This window comes from Podarcis cretensis, assembly GCF_951804945.1.
Source record: "Podarcis cretensis genome assembly, chromosome: 6".
Classification (NCBI taxonomy): Eukaryota; Metazoa; Chordata; class Lepidosauria; order Squamata; family Lacertidae; genus Podarcis; species Podarcis cretensis.
Window position 1 is genome coordinate 82,450,551 of NC_137175.1, and position 24,392 is coordinate 82,474,942.

Consider the following 24,392-nt stretch of genomic DNA (forward strand, 5'->3'; position numbering starts at 1 on the left):
TAATGCCCGTGCTTTGTACTCAGCTGCCAGAATACCGAAAGGCAGGATTCTGTGTCCATGTCTCCCCATCCCATATCTCCATAAGGGCTAGAAACTTATTAAAATGACCACAAATACAGAGCATCACACCAGAAAATGTTGACCCTGTGCAGAAAGAGTAATATAAATATGGTGCAGAAAGAGTAATATAAATATTTATATGTGATCTGAGCATAATGAATATACATCCACATTTTTTGAATATCAGATCTGACACAGTCTTTCATATGCCCCACATTCTTTCATACGCTTTTGTCTATAAAATTTCAAGATCTGAAAAATGCAATCACGTGAGTTTTGCTTGGCTGTGCAGATGATTAGAACATCTATCTATCTATCTATCTATCTATCTATCTATCTATCTATCTATCATCTATCTATCTTAAGAGTAACAACAAAGACTGAGTATTAAAAATTCATAATGAAAAGTACTCCCTCCCATAAATGAACTGGGAATAATTTTGACACAGCTATTTGGTGGTATGATGAGTGTTTAACACTTTAGAATTCAAGCACTTTCATAATTATGAAGACAGATACTTCTCGGTCTATCAAATAATTGTGTTTAAATTGTTTTTAACGATTTCCTGGTGACATGTTCAAGCTTGAAACATTGGGAGTTGGTATCCTTTAGTAAAGATTGTTGATACCTACCTCAGATCTGTGTTGTCACTTTGTTGCCATTTCCCCTAATTTTACAGATGTTTAATTTGAAAGTGAAGAAGGATAAGCATATTATTTGCACAACTTGCCTCCACTCCCATCTATTGTATAGGAAGAAATCGCACCGTGAAACTGTATTAAGTGAACCCTATTTGAGGATTGAGCCAGAATAATTTACATTGCAACCCTATGCATGACAACTCAGAAGCCAGTGAGCATAGGATTTCAGCCTTGCTGTTTTAAAACTGCAGAACAGCTGGAAATGGAGCCTATAGATTCCCCCCCCCCTTTAAACCCTATTTTCATTATCTATGCAACTGTGCCATATGCACTGGGGGTGGGGGAACCTGGCATATCTTGCTAAAGGGTTTTAATTTTCAAAATGGACACGGCATGCTATATGCAGTTGTCTCCAAAGAAAAAGATGGATGCAATTCATCTGTTGACTATGGATTTTCACATCTCATATATTTTATTTAAAGAAGCGTGTTTGCAGACTTGATTTGGAGAACCTAAGTGGCAGGGAACTAAGGGAACGCCTTGGTTTCCACCAGGTGCAGCGGAACGCGGGAGATTTCACAACTTCCACTGGCTATCTGATCTATTGCTCCATTCTGGCCTTGCGGGCAGGAGGCATTTCCTGGTATCCCCTTGAACCCGCGGGCAGCCTTTTCAACATTCAAGCTGATATCTGGCTTACTAAACAGCCGCGAGCGACGAAAGGTTCGCCTTCTCCCTATTTGGTTCGCCCGCCCCGCCATGCATTCTTTATAGCTGAAATCGCACCCACCAGGCGCACACTTTTATTGGGGGGTGGGGTGTACGTAGGTCCCACTGAAACCAGCGGGGCTTAACTTTTACCATGGCAGGGATCAGAACCCAATAGCCCCCCCCCCGAATGTGGACCCATTGCCCCAATCTGTACAGTATCATCTAGACGCCTCAACTCGCGTGTGCGCGCGTACACACGATACTGAAACTGTGCTTATGTGACCTACGCAGCCCCGTGCCCATTGACACTCCCACTGCGACCCACAGAGAAACAACTGTTATTTATTCTGGTGGGGGGCTGAGGGGACCACTGGCTGGTCCCCGTGCCTCTTCTGAGTAGGTGCCCGGCGGGAAACGCGGCCCGACCGTGAGGTAATGCGCGCGAGGGAGGAGGGGGGGGCGGGAAAGGAGCGCAAGGAAGAGAGACGCGCACGGGGGTCCCACTCGCGCCTGCGCCCTTCCCGCCTTCCCCACCGCCGGCGCCGCCGCGGCTGCTACCCTGACTGGGCAATCTTTCCCGGCATGCCCCGCGTGGCGCATGGGCAGTGCGGGGCCTTTCCAGCGAGAGGGGGGGCGGCTCTGCTAATTCCATTGTGGAGCGGAGACGGCGATATTTTTAACTGGAGGCGGCGGCGGAGGCGGCGAGGCTGGGCCGGGTGGGGCCGAGCGGCGGACGCGAAGGAGAAGACGAAGAAGAAGGATGCTCCGGGCGGCGAGCGGGCGCTGAGGAGCGGCGGCGAGGGAGAGAGAGGGCCGGGCCGGCCAGCCGGGCAGCCGGGTGAGTGACTGCAAAGCGAGCGGGGTCTTGCGGCAAGAGCCGCCCCAGAGGGCCGCGCCTCCCCTTCGTCGCCTTCGCCCTCTTTTCCTCCTCCGCTGCTCCTTTTTCCCGGCCCCGAGGGGGACATGAAGCTCGGCAGCGGCTTCCTGGGAGGCGGCGGCGGCGGCGGCGGCTCTTCTTCTTCCTCCTCCTCCTCCTCCTCCAAGAGGGCGGCGATGGAGCCCACCTTCCCCCCCAGCATGGTCATGTTCAACCACCGCCTGCCGCCCGTCACCAGCTTCACCCGGCCAGCCGCGCCCCCGCAGCATTGCGGGCTGGCTTTGGCCTCCGCCTCGTCCGCCAACTCATCGTCCTCGTCCGCCGCCTCGTCGTCGTCTTCCTCCTCCTCCTCTTCCACCGCGACCACCGTAACTGCCGCCGAGCCCCCCGCCCCACCGCCGCCGCCTCCTCCTCCTCACCCTCAGGGCATGACTTTCAAGAAAGAGCCGGCGGGGGGCTTCCCTCTCACGGCCTCCTCGTCGTCGTCCCAGCGGGGCTCCTGGGGCTTCTTCCACTCGCTCATGAATATCAAGCAGGAGAAGCCCAGCGACCAGGAGGAAGAGGAGCAGCAGCAGCAGCAACAACAACAGCACCACCACCATCACCACCACCATCACTATGGGGGCCTCTTTGGGATAGCCGGGGAAGAGAGGCACCCCAGCCTTGTAGGTGGCGGAAGCGGAGTGGAAGGGGCCAGCCAGAGCGTGATCCAAGACCTCAGCCTCTTCCACCACCTGCACCATCACCCCCACAGAGGAGACTTGCTGCTGGGCATCCGAGGTGGTGGCGGCGGCGGCGAGGTGGGTGTTGGTGGCTCGGACGAGCCCAAGCTTGACGCCCAGGCCAGGAAGATGAAGAGGCCAAAGTCGGAATCTCAGGGAATCAAAGCCAAGAGGAAGCCGAGCGTTTCGTCCAAGCCCCTTGCGGCGGGAGATGGAGAAGCTGCCATGCTGTCCCCTAGCCAGAAACCTCATGTCTGTGAGCACTGCAGCGCTGCTTTCAGGAGCTCCTACCACCTGCGCAGGCATGTGCTTATCCATACCGGCGAGAGGCCTTTCCAGTGTAGCCAGTGCAACATGGGTTTCATTCAGAAGTATTTGCTGCAGAGGCACGAAAAGATCCACAGCAGGGAGAAGCCGTTTGGGTGCGACCAGTGCAGTATGAAGTTCATCCAGAAGTATCACATGGAGAGGCACAAGAGGACGCACAGCGGAGAAAAGCCATACAAATGTGAAACCTGCCAGCAGTATTTTTCAAGGACTGATAGACTGTTGAAGCACAGACGTACATGTGGAGAAGCCATAGGGAAAGCAGGTGCTGGAATGGATCCTGGGCCATCAAACCATAGCATGGGCAACTTGTCTATGTTGTCTCAGGGAAATACAGGTTCGTCAAGGAGAAAAAGCAAAGCAAAATGTGTATCCACTGAAAACAAAGAGCATAAGCCTACTCATAAAGTATCTGAGTCTCAGATTGCATCTAATATGACCTTGCAGAATTATGCGGTGGAGATTCCTATAGTGTCTTCCAGTGGTGGCTTAATTGGCACTGGGATAGAAGAACTGCAGAAAAAGGTGCCAAAATTAGTCTTTAAAAAAGGAAACAGGAAAGGTACAGACAAGAGTTTTCTTAACTTTGTGTCACCATTACCAGACCTTCTTGGTCAAAAACAGTTGTCTGGAAAACCAAGTGGCTCTCTTGGCATAGTCGCAAATACCAGTGTGGATGCTATTGGCCTCCTCCAAGCTGCAAATAGTAAACCAGGTCAAATAAGTAGCAATTATGACGATGCCATGCAATTTTCAAAGAAAAGAAGATACTTGCAAACTGCCAGCAGTAACAGTGCCTTTTCTATAAATGTTGGGCATATGGCCTCCCAACCGTCTGTAATACAGTCTGCAGGTGTGAGTGTTATGGACAGTGAAACCCCGTTATCTCTTATTGATTCATCATCTCTAAATGCTGACATCAAATCTTGCCACGATAAGTCTGGCATTCCTGATGAAGTCTTGCAAAGTCTTTTAGAGCAGTACTCTCACAAATCAGAAGGCCAGAAGGAAGATCCCTTCAGCATTACTGAACAGCGTGTGGACTTACATGCCTCAGGAGAACATACAGAGATGGTTCAAGAGGAGAACTTGAGCCCCAGCTCCCAAACTGCTTCAAATGACAAAGCAAACATGTTGCAAGAATACTCAAAATACCTCCAGCATGCTTTTGAAAGAACAACTAATAGCACTGGTTTTGCTTTTGGACCCAGTTTCCAATTTGTAAGTTTGTCTTCAAGCCTTCATAACCATACTTTGTTTCAAGACAAACAAATATACACTACATCTCCACTTGAGTGTGGTTTCAGCCAATCTGTTACCTCAGTGTTGCCATCTGCATTGTCAAAGCCTCCTTTTGGGATGTTGCTTGGATCTCAGCCAGGTTTTTATTTATCTGCTTTGGAAGCAACACATCAACAGTTGACTCCTTCACAAGAACTAGATGATCTGATAGACTCCCAGAAGAACATAGACACTTCATCAGGCTATCAGTCCACACCTCAAAAATTGAATAGCCAGAAGGAACAAAAAAATCTAGAATCTTCATCAAGCTTTCCACTTCCTTCTCAGGAACTAGCTAACCAGATAGATCCCCAGAAGGACCTAGAGCATCGAGCAACATACCAGATAGAGACCTTTGCACAAGCATTTGGTTCTCAGTTTAAGACGGGCAGCAGGGTGCCAATGACTTTCATTGCTAACTCTAATGGGGAAGTGGACCATAGAGTAAGGACTTCAGTGTCAGATTTCTCAGGGTATACAAATATAATGTCTGATGTAAGTGAGCCATGTAGTACAAGAGTAAAGACCCCAACTAGCCAAAGTTATAGGTAAAGTTCCAAGTATGACTAGGCTTGGGGGTGGTCTTAATGTATTAGTTTTATTTTGATAACACTGCCATTGGAATGTTTCTACACAATCCTAATACAAATAATGTAACACGCCCTTTCAATGCAACTTTTCATATTTAGTTTTTGTTAAAGTAATTTTAGATCAGTTTGTATTATGGTTTTTAAATCAGATTAATAGACTTGATACTTCACTTTTTTGTTGTTGTTCATGTGACAGTGTTTAGCAATCAAACTTACCTATTTAGATTGTCAGGGAATAGCCCAAAAAGTTGAAAATGCAAAAAAGGGAAAAAACGAAAGAAGAAAACACACAAAAAACCTTTGTTCCTAGGATTAAGGTTTATTTTAATTGCTTTACTCTCAGGAAAATGTAATGAAGCAAGGGGATTCTGTGCACTGTTGGTGTATTGGAGTTTCCAATTTACAAATAAGTGGCAAATCTACTTCACCATTTAACAAAGGGATTTTAAGACATCAGAAATTGCTGTCTCATATCTGGGTGATACAAAAATTCTGAGAACTTAGCTACCTACAGCTTGTTATAGTTGTTAACATACTTCTTTATTTCTTCTTCTAGATGATGATACTCATTCCAGACTGGTGGGATAGTCTCAGATCCTTGGTATAAGCCTGGAATGATAGCTTTAATAATAACAATAATGTCCACCCCATTTTCCCCTGAAGGCTGTGATTTTATAAAGAGATTTTAGCGGCATAATCCTCAAGAGGAGTTTTAAAGTGCCATTTTGATGTCATTGGAACCCCAATCTGAAATTGCAGTCGTAATTTATATACTTTTTGGGGATGCATTATTTATTAAATACGGGGTTTTTTTAATAAAAAAAATATCCCCAATTGGCTACCAATCCCTCTCTTCCCCCTACTTAAATATTCCTGTTTAGTGTCTTGGGTCTTTTTCCTTTTTCATCCATTTTCAATGCCAAGCTCATCCTCCATGGTTTGTGATCCTTTCCAAGTTCCTTTTAGCTCAACAGCTGGAATTTTAGAAGATTTACATTCCAGAAGATTGCATAACTTATTATGTGTTTTCCGATGTCTTGTGGCATCAAAAGTTGAACAATTTTTAAAAGGCGAATGCTCCTATTTTAGAAGGCCATAAAGGTTTCCTTAGAAGATACGATAAGAAAAAAATACTCAGTTGTACATAAAGAGGTCCTCCAAAGTGCATTGGGATCTACTAGCTTAGTCAACCATGCCCACATGCAGTCTTGAGTATTTTGGGGGGTGGGGGTGGGGTTAAGATTACATGTGGCTAAATGATGTGTAGAAGGACAATGAGGTTGGCCTAAATGTATGAACCATGTGACCAATATGTACGTGGTTTATTGTAACCAGACTCTCAAAGGAATTGTTGCTCAAATTCATGTATATTTTGTGGTACATTATTTATGATATGTGAATCTTGATTAGAGCCTGTGGAGCCACGGAAACCTATAGAAAACTTAGTGGCTATTTTAAAAACTGCTAAAAAGCAGTTGCACTGCCCAGAACCACTTTTTTTTTGCAGATGTATTTTTTTCCCTAATTAGTTTTTTTAATGTAATTTTGGTGATGTTTCTGCAGATTTTTAAAAATGTACTTTTGGTGATGTTTCTGTCTTGCGTACTTTCTGAAGGCAGAAAAGTACCAGTGGTTGTTTGCAGTCTTATTGTGTAATTGGCCTTTTGCAGGCTTCCATGTATAATAAAGTAATTAACATTGTACAAGTGTAAAACACTTCTGTTACGAAGATGGTGTTAAAAGAACTATGAATTCTTAAATTGTTACAAAATGTTAAAACATACCAGTTTTCTCTTCCCCCTACCCACCAAATCAACCTGAATACTATTTCACCAAATGAACCACCACATTTATTACTAATGCATAATTAATTAAATCCCACTTATTAAAACTTGATATGTACTTGATTATGTATTTTCCATTCTTCAAAATAGTGCTGTTAATTTTCCCTGCCATCTAGGCATAGAGCACAACTTATCAAGGGATGGAGTGTACTTTAACCACTGTGTTGTTCTACTATGGGTTTTTTAATTTGGTTTTTAAGTATTTTGTTCCACAGCGGTTATGGTTTTATTTTCTTTTATATTGTGTATACTGGATAGTGTGTATGTTCTGGGATTGTTTGCTTTAGACTGTGACCAATTAAAAATGCTATTCACAAAAATCTAAGGAAAGAAGATGTTGTATTATCTATCCAGTTACACCTCTGGCTTTGTTAAGAAAATTCCGTAAAATGTTTTTAAACTAAATTGCTGGAACAATAGAAGGATAACTTGCTTGCTTTTAAAGGTATTTTTATTGTAAAACTTCTTTAGGTGAACAATAAAAACACTCTTTTCGTTACTTTGAGATTTAATTTTTTTTTGGTATTCTGTGATGTCTGGGTTGGAAATTTTCTATTTGATGATGTTATTTTGAATTAATGTCAGGTTAAATCCAACTTCTGTCCACACAACAAAACTTCCTTTTCTACTTCCTGTACCGACCCCAAATCTGCTCTGGAGGTTTGGGGGCACCCCAGAGCAGATTTGGTATAGGGGCAGGAGAGGGAGGGGAAATTCTGTTGTGTGAGCAAAAGCTATTCTGCTCACACAGTGACTTAGTTGGGAAGAAACCTAGATCAGTTCTGGCTCCATGGGAACCTGTTGAAAGTTGGGGTCTAAATTGTGGGGTTCTTCATTTGAATCTTAAGTTGGATCTTTAAGCATGTGCAACTAGGTGAAGTGGACGTACAACCTTTCTCAGATCCAGCAACACAGAACCTACTTTTAAAATGTAAAATCCCAGAAATAGGCAGGGAAGTAAAGAGTTTCACTTGCTTCCCCAGACCCACCATAAAGCTCTTAGTTCTTAAAAAGAGATTCCATGTCTGCAGCTTCAAATGTTTGGTGCATGCTTCCATTGGATTGGTGTGCACAGGTTTAATGCCCAAATCAAGAATGATGCAACTGGTTAAATATGCTCAAGAGATATTGGACTTCTGTTTCTGAAATATCCTGGGGATTTTTTTAAAAAGTTGTTTGTGATCCATGATATGGGAAGGGGGTCTACTGCAAAAAGTTATTCCAAGCCTTTTTTGGTATGCCTAAAGTAGTACTTACTATCCCACCCAGTTTGCTTTAGTCTGTATATAATAATGGTAGTAGTAGTAGTAGTAATAATAATAATAATAATAATAATAATAATAATGCTTTTAAAGTGCTTCACATATAGTATCTTGTACTCTTTAAAAACAACCCTCAAGGTTAGGTCAGCGTTATATTTTTATTCAAAAATATATCCCACCTTTCCATTAAAAACGCTCAAGGTGGTTCCTATAAAATATTAAAGCGATAAAACAACAAAATAAACATACTTTTGTATCATGTGACATACAGAAGTAAGATTTGAACTGGGGATTCCATGCTCGATCTTGGTCACTAAAATTACATCAGAGTGAAATGTTTTCTGAAAAGACTTACTTCCAGAAGCTAGAGTGGCTTAAAGTATTTTTTCTTCAGTATGTTTGAAGTAAAGATTGTAAGTCTGGTTGCAAAAATGGCAAATGATTGCATTATCACAATCAGTGTATGCTCCAAATTCATATAAATGACTACTTCCCAGCTGTTCAGTTGTATTTCGGGATGAAGAGCTGAGCAGAGAACAAAAACAAAATTTTAGAAGAAGAAGATTCACAAGGCTTTTGTAAGGAGCAAAAACAAGTTTATCTGAGCCTTTGAAGACTTTTTCAATAGTTATTTCTCTTCTTTCCCATTCTGTCCCATTTAGAAGATAGACTAGCTGCAGCCTAACTTTGCAGTTATAGGTGTAACTAATAACTCCACAGTCTAATAACTTCACTGCACTGCTTTGTGCTTTGCTCAAAAAGTACCAGAATCAAGGGCAGAATTGCTTTAAATATTTGGACGCTACCTGAAGAGTATATAAATTAGAATAGGCTGGAAAGTAATCTAGTGTGTTCTGCCCTGAGTGAGGTTTAACATTCATTGTTTTACTGGATTTTAGCATCAGCAACCTGGTTGGTTTAAAAGAGGGCAGTCTGTAAGCAACCCAAATTGGAAATGACCTCCTAGGGCCATCAGAGAAGCGGGCCTAAACTAAAATGGTTGTTAGCATTTTCACTCTTGAATGCTAAGAAAGCAGCTTATAAGAAGGCTATGACTGGCCCAACCAGTGGTCTATTCCATGGGTAGGCAAACTAAGGCCCGGGGGCTGGATCCGGCCCAATCGCCTTCTCAATCCAGTCCGCAGACAGTCCGGGAATCGGCATGTTTTTACATGAGTAGAATATGCGTGTTTATTTAAAATGCATCTCTGGGTTATTTGTGGGGCATAGGAATTCGTTCACCCCCCCCCAATATAGTCCAGCCCCCGAACAAGGTCTGAGAAACAGTGGACCAGCCCCCTGCTGAAAAAGTTGACTGACCCATGGCTATTCTAATGAAGCAGTGTCTGGCAGTGGAAAAACAGATTTCTTTGTGAGCTTCACAGGCAGACCATGGTGACAATATCTATCTGGGATTCCAAAGTATTCAGTGCCTGAAAACTGGATTGCATCTCTGGCTGAGCCAATTAGGATCTTCCATGTATCCATCCGTTCCCCTTTAAAAGCTCTCTGTGTTAGATGACATTGCAACATCTAGTGGCAGTGAGTTCCTTGGTATGATTAATCACCTTCAGCCAACGACTGGCTTTTTATATTTTGAGAGTCTGAATAATTGTTCCCCTATTCACTGTGCGGGTTCACAAGGCATATATCCAGTCACCAGATTAAATTTAGTTGCTCCAGCTTCACTGTGCAATATTCTTAATGCAGGTGCACATTGACCTAATACTTATCCCTTGTAGTGTTATACAGTTTGTTTCATCAATTTATTTAGAAGAAGAAGAAGAAGAGTTTGGATTTGATATCCCGCCTTTCACTCCCTTTAAGGAGTCTCAAAGCGGCTAACATTCTCCTTTCCCTTCCTCCCCCACAACAAACACTCTGTGAGGTGAGTGGGGCTGAGAGACTTCAAAGAAGTGTGACTGGCCCAAGGTCACCCAGCAGCTGCATGTGGAGGAGCGGAGATGCGAACCCGGTTCCCCAGATTAGCAGACTACCGCTCTTAACCACTACACCACACTGGCTCTAATCAAGGCAGAATGCTGAAAATGATACAGGGTAAGTTGGAAATGGACCAAAACTTTGTGTAAATATTTTTAAAGGTTTACGTTTTGTTTTAATATTATTTAAGAGAGCTTGTATGCCACTTAATTGTAACTAAAATCTCTAAGCAGTTTACCAAAAAAGTTGTAACTTTAACTTTTAAAACCAAGCAGTCCGTGCTGTTGTTCAAAGTGAATGATCGTTTCTTTTCTGACTTCTTTTCCATCTTCTTGGTCTTCCTTCTCTAACTCCCCTTCTATATATTGCAGCATAAAAATGCTTCACCTGAGTATTCTTAATTAAAAATTTGGCTTTAATATCAATTCCGCGTGATATTAGCCTAGGGGGATTTTAGCTCCGTTACTCATCCCCTGAAAGGTTAGAACCTCTCGTTTTTATGAGATTGCAATCAATTTCTGAGCAGATGAGTTCAAATCTGACTTTTGCAGAGACTTGGGATACATTTGTGCACTGGAGAATGTATTTTTATTTCCATCTTCATTACTATTCAAATCAATTTATTTTTAGTGGTACATGGTAAGCTCAATAAGAATGTTAAAAGGCCAAATATTTTTGCACTATTATGCAGGTGCAGCTAAAGCTTTATGTGGGGAGCTGAAAGCCTGAGTTTCTTCTCATTATAGTGTAAGAAAATCTCCAGTGGAAGAGTGTTGAACAAGATTGTCTCTAAGGTCTTGGTTGGCAACTAATTTTTAACCTGGTTCACTCCATTTGGAGACCAGAGAGAGGCAAAAGTTAACCATTTTCTTCCCAGGCTGACCAGCGAAGGTGGTGTTGGCAGTGAGTGAATCATTTGCTGTGAGATCCAAGCAAGGGATGGCCTTTGAACGACTGAGACTCTTAAGGGGGAGAGCCAGGATGCATCTCCATACCAGTTGCTGGGAATTGCAGGTGAGGGTACTATTCTGCTCAGGTTCTGCTTGCAGGCATCCCATGACTACTGCGAGAACAGAGCGCTTTTTGGCCTGATGTAGAAGGCTGCCTCTTTTACGTTACACTTGTAAATGAGAGAAAGCGACCGATGCAGCTGTAGGGAGAGATGGGGAGGCACATGCAGATATGTATGTGTGGAGCTGGCTGGACTTCTTGCTTAGACACACTAAAAGTGTAGATCTGCTGGGTGTTATAATAATAATAATAATAATAATAATAATAATAATAATAATAATAATAATAATTTATACCCCACCCATCTGGCTGGGTTTCCCCAGCCACTCTGGGCGGGTTCCAACAAAACACTAAAATACAATAAGCTATTAAACATTAAAAGCTTCCCTAAACAGGGCTGCCTTTAGATGTCTTCTAAAAGTTTGGTAGTCATTTTTCTCTTTGACATCTGGTGGGAGGGCGTTGCACAGGGCGGGTGCCACTACCGAGAAGGCCCTCTGCCTGGTTCCTCTGTTGTGATTGTTCCTCAATAAAGTAAACTTTTACGATCCTAGCAGGGTTAATCTGCATGCAAAATTTTCCCTAGGCACTGGATAGCTCAGTTGATTAGAGCATGGTGCTGATAATGTCAAGTTCACAGGTTTGATCCCCATATCAGACAGTTGCACTGGACATTTTAAAGCAGAGGTTGGATGGCCATCTGTCATGGACGTTTTGGTTGAGATTCCTGCATTGCAGAGGGGTTGGACTAGATCAGCCTTTCTCAACCTGTAAGCAAGGCCAGAGCTCAGGGATGATGGGAGTTGTAGTCCAACAACATCTGGGTCGAGAATCGCAGGACTAGATGATCCTCAGGGCCCCTTCCAACTCTACAATTCAGCGATTGATTCAATGATCAGTATCATTGGCTAGATTAGGTAATGTTTTGAGTTTCGTTTCCTTCAATACAGGGAGCCCTTGGGCAAAGTGCTTCCTGGAGAGCCACTTCATCAGTGGATCCCAGTGGGCAGCAGCAGTGTTCTCGGAGTTGCATCAGGAGCAGTGTTGGAGATTAAAATGGTGGCTGCACCTAGCTGCCTAGCACTGCACAGAGAGCAGGTCTAGATGTTGTTGTTGTTTAGTTGTTTAGTCGTGTCCGACTCTTTGTGACCCCATGGACCAGAGCACGCCAGGCCCTCCTCTCTTTCACTGCCTCCCGCAGTTTGGTCAAACGCATGTTTGTATCTTCGAGAACACTGTCCAACCATCTCGTCCTCTGTTGTCCCCTTCTTCTTGTGCCCTCAATCTTTCCCAACATCAGGGTCTTTTCCAGGGAGTCTTCTCTTCTCATGAGGTGGCCAAAGTATTGGAGCCTCAGCTTCACTGTCTGTCCTTCCAGTGAGCACTCAGGGCTGATTTCCTTAAGAATGGATAGGTTTGATCTTCTTGCAGTCCATGGGACTCTCAAGAGTCTCCTCCAGCACCATAATTCAAAAGCATCAATTATTCGGCGATCAGCCTTCTTTATGGTCCACCTCTCACTTCCATACATCACTACTGGGAAAACCATGGCTTTAACTATACGTACCTTTGTTGGCAAGGTGATGTGTCTGCTTTTTAAGATGCTGTCTAGGTTTGTCATTGCTTTTCTCCCAAGAAGCAGGCGTCTTTTAATTTCGTGGCTGCTGTCACCATCTGCAGTGATCATGGAGCCCAAGAAAGTAAAATCTCTCACTGTCTCCATTTCTTCCCCTTCTATTTGCCAGGAGGTGATGGGCCCAGTGGCCATGATCTTCGTTTTTTTGATGTTGAGCTTCAGACCATATTTTGCGCTCTCCTCTTTCACCCTCTTTAAAAGGTTCTTTAATTCCTCCTCACTTTCTGCCATCAAGGTTGTGTCATCTGCATATGAGGTTGTTTCCATAAAGAGGGACCCAGGGCAGGCATCAGTGGTCGACTCCAGCAGCAGCCCAGTGATTCTAAATGCTGATGTCAGCCCTATTTCGAAAGTCTGCTGGTAGTTATTTATTTATAAAAAAATATGTACCACTCTAGCATAGAAATATATCAAATCGGTTTACTGCAATATAAAACCATGTAGTAAAACCATACAGAAAAACTTGCAAAAGAATTAAAAACAAGCAACAGTAGACTGTTGTGGGGGATGTACTCTTAATTGCCTGCACAGGCTTGGCGGAATAGAAAAGTTTTCAGCAGGCGTTGAAATGTTGGCATGGAAGGTACCTACTGAATCTCTCCTGGCAGGGTGTCCCATAGGACCGGCTTAGTTTCTCTTGTAAAATGAGCCTCACCAACTCTGGGACAGAGGCTCCTGCAGATGATCTCAATGATCAAACTGGGATATAAGGGTTCAGGCACACCTTGCAAGAGCAGTTTGCACGTTCAGGTAGTTAAACCTTATTTTCACAACACTGAACTAGACTGGAATGTGTTTCCATATTTGCAAGCGAAGAGAGATTAGTCGCTTACTTCTAAAGCTGAACCATGGCTGCTGTTAACAGTGAAATAAAAATTTCCCTGATCTCAGACTGATTTTGTACATTGTATACTTGATACTTCTCTATAAAAGTAAAACCTATGGGGAATGGTGTGTGAGAGAGAGTTTGGAGAATGTAAAAACCCTCCCCTTACTCTAATCATATAGATGACAGGAACAGTTTCATGTGATTTTTGTAATTTTAATTTCGTCTCCCCTGAATGTAATTTAAAATTTTATACTCACAACTGTTTTGGTCATTAGTATTCTTTTCTTTGAATCTAAAGTGTAACGGTCTTTCTATGAATGATTGTGCAGTCATGCCACAGCTGAGGTGAAGATTTAGCTTCAAATAAATCATTTCCACATTCTTGCTTAAGTGGCTATTTTAGAGTAGGGAAACACATTTTCTATTGGGATGTAATGCTGCAATTTCCTTGACCTAAGGTCTGAACAATTTTTGAGTAATGTAGGTTTAGTAGTTTAACAACAAAAAAGAAATATATATATAAATGAAAGAAGCAAAAAAAAAAAAAAAAGGTAAATAAAAGTACCAAAATCTGTAGAACTAAAACCAAATGAATTAATCATCTTTTAAAAATTAGTTTGACAGATGAGAAGTTCCACACATAACTTTATGAAAACTAGGAGCAATACAGTATGAGTCTAAGGGCCACTTATATATTAGATGTACACCTATTGTTATCAGGGAACAGTGATTCACTACAGCTGTTTACTTAGCATATTTAAAAGCATCTTAGTCCAGTCTTCGATTCCTGAATTATGATTCAACAGTGCCCAGCCAATGAGCTCTAAGGAGCACACTCATAGCATGAAGGCAATATGCTTTTTATTCGTTTTGATTGTATTCAGTAAAGTCCTACTCAGCGTATACCGACTGGAATTAATGAGCCTAAGTTAGTCATGTCCAATAACTTCAGTGGGTCTTCAGCATTGATTACCACTTTCTGTTACAGCATCAGGGGCACATTGCCTCTGAACATGGAAGTTCCATTTCACTGTCATGGCTAATTGCCACAATAACCTGTTTCCTCCCCTCTGTATAACACGTGAAGAAGCATATTTTTCATTGTGGGGGAAAATAGAGTCACTATTGGTTGTAAAGGTAAAGGGACCCCTGACAATTAGGTCCAGTTGTGACTGACTCTGGGGTTGCAGCGCTCATTTCGCTTTATTGGCCGAGGGAGCCGGCGTACAGCTTCCGGGTCATGTGGCCAGCATGACTAAGCCGCTTCTGACAAACCAGAGCAGCAGCACACGGAAATGCCGTTTACCTTCCCGCCAGAGCGGTACCTATTTATCTACTTGCACTGGCATGCTTTCAAACTGCTAGGTTGGCAGGAGCAGGGACCAAGCAACGGGAGCTTACCCCGTCGTGGGGATTCGAACCGCCGACCTTCTGATCGGCAAGTCCTAGGCTCTGTGGTTTAACCCACAGCGCCACCCACGTCCATATTCTATTATAGTATTTGCCAAAATCATAATCCATTGCATAGTTGCAGCTACACATGACCAGCTGACAGTAATGTCTTGCTGGTGGGTTTCCCATAGGCATCTGGTTAGCCACTGTGGGAACAAAATGCTAGACTAGATAGTACCATGGTTGCTGTGCTTATACCCTGCAGACTTTTCCTGTATGGAGCACATAAAATGGGAAAAGAAGATAGCTTTTCCCAAACACTCAAAGGACAGGTGGATGCCAACAATTCTGGGCAATTGCAATTGAACCACAAATCCCGGGCACATGTCTATCACATGTCCCCAACTGTATGGAAATGAGCACATTGCCCTTTCACACTTGCTACGTTTCGCAACCAGATTTGCGTGTGAAGGAAGAAAGGGAGAAATCATTCTTTTGCAACTGTTCATGTCCGTAAGGGGATGGTGTGGGGCTAGCCATTAACTAATCAAATTTCAGAATACTCTAGCATTAAATGGTGACTCTGTTTTTACTGTTTTACTCTGTGTTTACTGTTTTAACTGCTTTTGAACATAATAGACCTGCTGGATTACAGTGGTACCTCGGGTTACATAAACTTGAGGCTACAGACTCCGCTAATCCAGAAATAGTGCTTCAGGTTAAGAACTTTGCTTCAGGATGAGAACAGAAATCGTGCTCCAGCGGCACAGCAGCAGCAGGAGGCCCCATTAGCTAAAGTGGTGTTTCAGGTTAAGAACGGACCTCTGGAACAAATTAAGTACTTAACCTGAGGTACCACTGTATCTAGTCCTGCACCCTCTTCTCACAGTGGCCAGCTAGATGCCTATGGGAAACCCACAAGCAGCACCTGAAAGCAGAAGCTCTTTCCACACTTGTGGACTCTGAGCAACTGATATAAAGTGGAATTCTGCACACAGGTCTTTTGGGATCCATCCAACCCCAAGCCGAAAACCTTTCAACAGTAACACTTTGGTGGTGAATTGCATGATGAGGTAACAAGTGATACAGAGTCCTATATGGATGAAATTTGAATGTGGAAGAGAACAGTGTGAGAGTCTGCTATTTATTGCATGTGGATTAATCTTAAAAGGTGGACACTGGTGCCGAAGTAAGTCAAGTTCAGTATCTTGATGTCAAGTAACTCTGTACTAAGAAGTGGGGGGGGGGGGGAAACAAGTTATTTGATGAGATCTATATAACTGGGGCAGCATTTTTGCAGCCACTTGACTTTGTTAGATGGAAGGAGTTGGAAGTGGTCGAAGTGATTCCACCCTAACAGCAAACCTAAGCAATCTGCTTGCTTTCCAAACAGCTTAAAATAAATAAATAAATCAAATCAAATCCCTAAAACCCTTGTAATGGGCTGTCAGGCAAGCTGATTATCTTTTCAGCAGGCTTTTATTAAGTTAATACCTACAGACGCTCCCTCAGCTGATGCCAACAGGTAATCTATTCTGGAAGATGCTTGTTCAATGACTTTTGATGGCTGCTGGTTGCTGGCCACATGTACTGAACACAGAGGTTGAGTGTTTTGTCTATATGTAAGTGTGGGTGACTAGAGAGAAAAATCAGCGTAGGTGGTAGCTAACAAAGGGAAAGGAAGTTTTGGGTTTTGTGGTTGCCTTGATGTTGCCTTGCCTTTTTTGGGGGGGGGGAGGGGGGACTGGTGCTTTTAAAAATACTAACTATATGTCTGTTGGTTTGCCTGCTTCCACTCACGTATTTGTAAAAGGCACAGGTCTCCTGTTCTTTCACCTCACGAGGAAGTTTTCCCTGTGAAAGGCAGCACCCATGAAAATTCCTTTTGTTTGGGGAAGGGGGAACTGAGGGGGGAAACTATCAAAACTGCGCTGATTGTGAGAAGAAATACCACATAAATTATTTCTTGGAAAATGCTTAGTGACACTTAGAATTGATTAACATTTCTGTGCTTTCTTTTGTTCTCATTCAAGGGGGAATCTTTTCAAGGCACCCTATTCAGGCTAAATGTAAAACTTTCAAAATGCCTTGGCCTTGAAGAGCTCAGAGATCCATCAGCGGAAAATGGTTTAAAAATATGTCAGTGTAAGTCCCCCACCCCACCCTAGCCAAGTAGATTGTAAGTCTGCCGGTTTATCAACAAATAAAGATACAATATTGTTTAGTGCTACCTACCTCTCAAATCACAAAAGTGGTTTTTGTGAGGGCTAGACAATACGGAGCAAGAATGTATGTTTAAAGATGCATTTTTTCGCCAGGTTTTTTCTGATGAAGAACAATGCATTGCTATGATTTTATAATTATGTTTTAAATTTCATGAGCTTAGTGAAATAAATTATGTGGCTTTGCTAGATCTTAAATAGTTTTGTTCCACTTTAGAACCACAGCTGGAAGAAATTAGGAAGACATATATTTTGTTTTTCTTTCAAGAGAAAGAAAAAATTATGAAATTACTTTCTGATCCTATGCATGTTTGCACTGAGTTCGGTGGTACTTATTTCCAATTAAATGTGTATAGGATTGCAGCTTTAATTTCACTACGCCTCTGCTATGACATTCATAATCAGTAAATGTGAGCTATAGCGGCCCAAGAGAGGAAGATTTCGATTTCATCTCTGGTCTGCTGTTCACAGTACAACAATATCACTGAATGCAGCTCCTTTGGTCTCTGCCAGCTCTCATATTCAATCAGCTTTTAAAGAATGCTTTGTATGCTGGAAAAAAACCCTGGTTCAATCTCTTCTGTCTAGGTAAGGCTGGAAAAAGCACCAACGAGCCAGTTATTGTAGACAATTCTGAGCTAGACTGACCAATTGTATGTCTCAATATGTCAGCTTCCTAAATTTATATTGGGCACCATATTTTATTTGGTGTGTGTTGCCCAGAGAAGTACTGTGCGCTTGCATTAGATCTGCACCCTCTGTCATTGACTTTTGGCTTTTTCATTGCAAGTTTTGAAATGCAGAAGCTATAATAATAATAATAATAATAATAATAATAATAATAATAATTTTTTTTATTTATATCCCGCCCTCCCCAGCCGAAGCCGGGCTCAGGGCAGCTAACAACAATAAAATAATACAACATTCTAAAATCATTTCATTATAAAATTTATTCAAATCAAATTGATGGCAACCATTGGGCTAGAATTCTGTGAAGATTGCCAAAGGAGGGGAGTCAGGCTGTGCCCTGGCCAAAGGCCTGGTGGAACAGCTCTGTCTTGCAGGCCCTGCGGAAATATGTCAACCATAGATTGGTTATCTGCACGTTCGGCTGCGTAACTTTGATGGTGTGCCATGGAGATTAAGACTACATTCTTTTGTACATCTACCCAGCAGCAACAAGCACGGGAAGACCTTTCTCTCCTTAGTAAAGATTAATGGGATTGGGCTGCACAAATTACGGTATCTCTGATGACTCAGACATAATTTTGCAGTGACCAAGCTCTTGCGGATTAACAAAGCAGAAAAACAAAAACACCAAAAGAGGCTTGCTGCAGCCCTGTGCCTTGAGGTCACTGCTAGGCGTTGCATCATCTGCATTGCTGTGGGATTATGTGTACTTTCAAATTAAGAACAAAACGGCTAAAGTGAATGCCAGTCTTTCACTTTTGCGCGGATGTTATAATTACATTTATATGTTAACTATGTGGGAATTGGAAGTTATGCAAAACGAATAGTTTTACTCAGAGTTGAGTATCCATGGGAAAGGGCTATAGCTCAATACAGCAACCTTGTTACATGCAGAAATCAAATTTCCAGCATCTCCAGGTCAGAGATGCTGCCAGCCTGTGTAGACTATATTGAGCTGGACGGACCAGTGGCCTGACAGCTTTCTGTGATACATGGAAAAACGTCTCTCATTCTAGAACAGAAGTGGTATGTGTGCATGCAGTCATCAGATTGCGAACAACATTCTCCCCACTTCGGAACAAGAAATTTACCTTCACTCCTATTTGTGAGTTTCCTAAATTTGTGATTCTCAAAAAGAGAGGTACGTGTGTGTTCCTGTGCACTTGTGTGTGTTCAAGGAGAAGAGGTTTACCTTGACCTCCCCTCCTCTTAATGCATCAGCTTAGGTTTTGTTTTTTGTTTTGTATTTGTTATTGAATTGAGAGCCATTGTTAGGTGTGGCATATCAGATAGGGTGCAGAGATCTCAATCAGGATAAGATTCTCAGAAAGGGACTGGCTTGTACTTGGATAAATAATGAGATTAAATAGTGAAACGAAACAAAAATACAACAGTGTGTTTTGAGAGCATTTGTTGAGGTCCCATTTTTAGGACTCTTTTTTTAAAAATACATTTTTATTAATTTTAACATATAAATTATAAACAGTACCACACAAATTATTACAAATACAATCTTATTGGACCTCCATCAGCACCTCTGTTGATCTTCCGTTTTAACCACTTTTTATGCATTACTTAATTTTATATTGTCTTTACCTCTCTTAACACATCATCTCCCCTTCTCCATTTTTACAATATTTCCAACAATACTCCTCACAGAACTTCTTGCAAACCTACAAACGTCGTCTGATCATCACAAATACTTTTCATATAGTTCGTAAATTTACTCCAGTCTTCGGTAAATTTCTGGTCCCGCCGGTTTCGAATCCTTCCTGTTAATTTGTCTGATTCTGCATAGTCCATCAACTTCATCCTCCATTCTTCAACCGTCGGCAATTCTTCTTGGTTCCATTTTTGGGCCAATAGTATTCTAGCTGCTGTTACTGCATACAAAAAAAGTTTACATTCTTTTCTATTTATATCACTTCCCACCATTCCCAATAGAAATGCTTCTGGTTTCTTTTCCATTTTTAGGACTCAAGCTTCCAAAAGAAGGATATAGCAATGCTAGCAGCACAGATCATTCAATTCCCCCACTCCCACTCCTCCGCCCAGCTCAGAAAAGGGACTAAAGTCTCTGGCATGTATTCTTCCTTCATACATCTAAATAATGGTTTCTAACAACTACCGTTTAGTGTATTTTAGCCAAAAATATAAATCATCTTAAGAAAAAAAATTAGATGTGCCATATGGAGATTGGCGTAATTCTTCCCTGGCCTCTCTAAATGATGCTTGTGACTGGTGTAATACAGTTACTAACTGTGCAAATCTATATATGTCTGCTGGAAAGTAAGACGCATTGAGGTCAATGAGACCTATTCCTAGGCACGTCAGGCTACAATTCAGGCTAAGAGAGTGTGTTGGGAAAGGCCTAGTTCAGATCACATCCCAAAATAAATGAATGACCTTAGGTAAGCCTGATTCTTTCCACCTCAGCCCATTCTGTACCATACTTTTGGTCTGTCTTCCAGGACTGTTGAAAGCACCGGGCCGTTAAACTATTCAGAAGCAGTTGTGAGCATGAGATGTCTGTCCCTTCCTTTCTAGTATTCTTATTGTGGGATTGGGACACCTCATATATGTTTGTTCTTCACAATGTCTACGCAACATCATTGGGATCAAAATGGCAGCCTGATGCTGAAAGGCCATCAATGTAGGCCACACAGGCAGACCTTCATGGGGAAACCATTTCATAAATGGGGTGCTACAACCAAGAAGGCCCTGTCTCCAAGTGTTATCTGCCATCATCACTTCAGACAATAAGACACCTAGAGGAGGACCTCCAATTACCTGAGGACATAGGCAGGCACATGTTGTTGTTGACAAGCCCTCGGGTATCCATGTACAAAACCATAAAAGTACTTACCTCTTCCCTTAGAATTCCCCCTCCAGTAAGCATATATGGTCCTACTTTTTATCCTTTCCCTTCCCTTTTCTGACCTAGATCAGCTATGAACATCTCTGTAGCAGCTATCCAACTTGCTCCTAATGTGATTTAAATCCCCTTAGTGTAGTCTTCAGACCACCAGTGGTCCATGGGCTTCTGTGGTACTGCAATGTGGTGTAGTTTCATTTATTTCTTATTGTATTGACATTTTGAATTGCATTTTTAAAAAAGAACAATGCATTACAATTGCTCAACAGTAGGCAGGGTGGGGACATTAAACCGTCTTCTAAGACTCTCAGCCATTTTTTGGGACTGGGGAGGAAGTTTGGGAGCCACTATTTTCAATGCTAATTTCCACTTCCCACATTCAAAGCCCGTTCTTTCCCTCAAAGAATTCTGGGCACTGTGGTTTGTGAAGGGTTGCTGGAATTGTAACTCTGTGAGGAGTAAACTCTAGCACCCAGAAGTATTTGAGAGGAAAATGCACTTTCTAACATTTCAGATTTCAGATGGACAGAGAGATTTTAATCCACGTAGTAGAAAGATTCAGCAAATCCCAAAGGCCCTCTCTTGAATTATATTCAAGTTTATATTGCAAATAAATAAAAAATAGGGTATTTTAAAAGGGCATTTGTTGTGACTATATTCTTTTCTGCTTCACAGTACATATAATAATGTTATTAGTTACATGAAACTTGAATTATTATTTTTTATCTGGCTTGTCACTTCTCATCTAGATCCCAACCTTTTCATGAAGATAATTAAGAATCTTGTGCAAAGACATCCAGTCTGTGACATCTACATATTATTAGCATCATAAAATAGTTTTCAATTAATTTTTTAATTTTTTTTGTTTAAAGTTATGAGGTAGGTTTTCAACTCTGATTAAGTATTCCTGGTTCATGCATGATTCCTGGAAATCTCTGTGGCTGAACTTGTGCAATTGCCACCTCTTGGGTTTGTTTTTCAATTATGATCGCTTTCCTCCATTTTATAGCTGCAGCCATTCTTATGTTATCATAGTGATTTATCTGCTCAGGAATTCTGGTGTGTTTTTTTTTTATCTGCTGATTGCTTTAGTGAATTCTATCATAAAGGTGATGACACAATGTCAGTTGACTGGCTAACCTAATCATTAGATCTATAGTAACACTATAGTTTGTTTTTCCAGGCAATTGCTATGTTAATTTGCCACACTGTCAACCTACAGAAGGTGGAAATAACAGGGTATGACAACTGCATTACTTCAGCAGCATCATAAATGAGAGTGGCAGCTGGGAATGGTTAATAAACATTGTACATTTTAAAATAGTCCAGAGAAGAAGAAAAATTCCCTTTTGCAATAGTTACAACTTTTATAAACAGTGTTGCTCCTTTTTACTTGCCCTGATCTCAGGCCTGAAGCACACAAATGAAGCTTTTACCACATCTCCAACACCTGGAAAAGTTTGACTGCTTCCCCTGCCAGCTTGCTGTTTAAAAGCACAGGGACAGTGGCAAGACTAGCTAAGAAAAAACACAATAGAGAGCAGGATTTGTTTTCTTCCTCAAATTAAATTAGTCTGTAGATTTACTGGCTAACACTAAGTGTTTATTAATACTCAAATGTACCTAGTTTGAGGTTTGCTCACATTTTCTGCCTATTATTGTTATTATTAAATATTTTATTTACTAGCCTGCACTTGTGCTTTTAACTGCAACATGATATGCAGAAATTATGGCAGTGAAGCTTTCATAATCCCTTCATCTTCCTTGCAGGAAAAGACTTGCTTTATTTCTGGGTGCCTGCTGCTGTTCAAGGCATAGGATCAGGAAGAATAAAAAAAGTTTGCAACTCTTACTGTTTATGCAAGGTAGACAGCAAGACTTGAGTGGGTACTTGCAATTTCCCCCTTCATATTTACTTCTCCTTCAGAAATCTAATATGTAGAATAAGGTTTACCCCCCTTCAGAATGCACTTTGCCCTGTCTGTGCCCACCCAGTAGTTTTTCTCATGCCACCACTGTAGTGCTGACCATTCAACTCAAGCCTTCAATTTGAAGGAGGGTTGCAGGATTTTATCTATATCTATATCTAGGAGACGCGAGTGGTGCTGTGGGTTAAACCACAGAGCCTAGGACTTGCCGATCAGAAGGTTGGTGGTTCGAATCCCCGTGACAGGGTGAGCTCCCGTTGCTCAGCCCCTCCTGCCAACCTAGCAGTTTGAAAGCATGTCAAACTGCAAGTAGATAAATAGGTACCACTCCAGCGGGAAGGTAAATGGTGTTTCCGTGTGCTGCTCTATATCTATCTATCTCAAAGGGCACAAACCAGTGTGAAGTAGTATTTAGAGTGCTGAACTAGGATCTGGGAAACCAGGGTTCAAATCCCCACAGGGTGACCTTGGATAACTGGGTGACCTTGGACCAGTCACTGCCTCTCAGCCAGCCTACCTCACAGGGTGGTTGTGGGGATCAAATGAGGAGAGGGAGAACCACGCGGGCCACCTTGAGTTCCTGGGAGGAAAAAAAAAGGTGGCATATAAATGAAAATAAATAAATAAATCAGTGTGAGATTCAAACTCTTTGAGTTGCTACCTAGGTGCAAGTTGAGTTCTTTTGTTTTGTTTTCCAAATTAATATGGGTGTAACTGTCATGGAGCTGTCTATAGATATAGCGAATATAATATTTCTGTAGATCAGCATTTGATTTCCTTTTAACGCATGGGATACCTCTCACTTTTGCATCTTAATCATGGTGGTGGTTTTTTATGGTATTTTGTGTATTTCCATTATGTCTTCAATTCACTGCCTACCCCAAACAAATGAAAACCCTGATCATTATTAAAGCAGCAACTTTCATGCAACCTTCTTAAAGAGTTATTCTTTCTCTGCAGGGCTAAAGTATATGTCCTAAGGCATTCTTTTCGGTTTGCATGTTAACTCATTGAATTACTAGATTAATGCAAAGAAAATGGCTCCCATCAAAACTCCTCAACATCTCTGAAGATCTCCGTGGACATTCCTCCAGGGCCACCGACCTGATTATTATTAGTATAGAATACCACTTCAACTTCAGTTGCTTCGCTGAAGAAATCCTTTGCACGTATGTTGTTGCCAAAATCTTCTTTCCAGAGACATGACCCACCAGGCTTTGTCTGAATATAAAACAATGGCAGGTGCATGTGAAACAGAAGTAGTGTGTGCTCATTGAAACATAATGCAGGGGCCGCTGAAATGTTTTCCGCAGCAGGGGGGGCACAGCTGCAGTTTATCAGGGCAACTTGCTGCCTCATATTCCATGTGGGAATGTATCATCAGTGCCATGTAAATCTTAGCAATCTGCTCATCCTTAATTAGCGGGCATTAATTTCAAGCATTTGCCATGTTAAACTGACATGTTTGTACTCTTTTTAAAGTGTTGGAGTATGAAAAATTACATCGGAAAATCTCTGCCAGCTATTGTAGCAAACTATCACTTGTTACCTA

General features: G+C 42.0%; 1 protein-coding gene and 1 long non-coding RNA gene across 3 annotated transcripts in view; both read left to right on the forward strand.

Moving 5' to 3' along the window:
* LOC307219001 overlaps positions 1–22,790 on the forward strand; it is a 43,268-nt gene extending 20,478 nt beyond the window's left edge. For both annotated transcript variants that reach the window (XR_013840242.1, XR_013840243.1), the window contains 2 exons: positions 17,159–17,270; positions 22,683–22,790. This is a non-coding gene — a long non-coding RNA (uncharacterized lncRNA). The remainder of the gene's footprint in view (positions 1–17,158; positions 17,271–22,682) is intronic.
* Positions 2,013–5,496, forward strand: ZNF281 (zinc finger protein 281). The gene has a single exon (XM_079980822.1). It carries the CDS (start codon positions 2,377–2,379, stop codon positions 5,170–5,172), a length of 2,796 nt encoding a protein of 931 aa, XP_079836948.1. The 5' UTR covers positions 2,013–2,376; the 3' UTR covers positions 5,173–5,496.
* Positions 22,791–24,392: the final 1,602 nt, after the last annotated feature.

Bases quoted from the DNA above. Each gene is read 5' to 3' on its own strand.
- ZNF281 (XM_079980822.1), top strand. From the start codon at position 2,377: ATGAAGCTCGGCAGCGGCTTCCTGGGAGGCGGCGGCGGCGGCGGCGGC.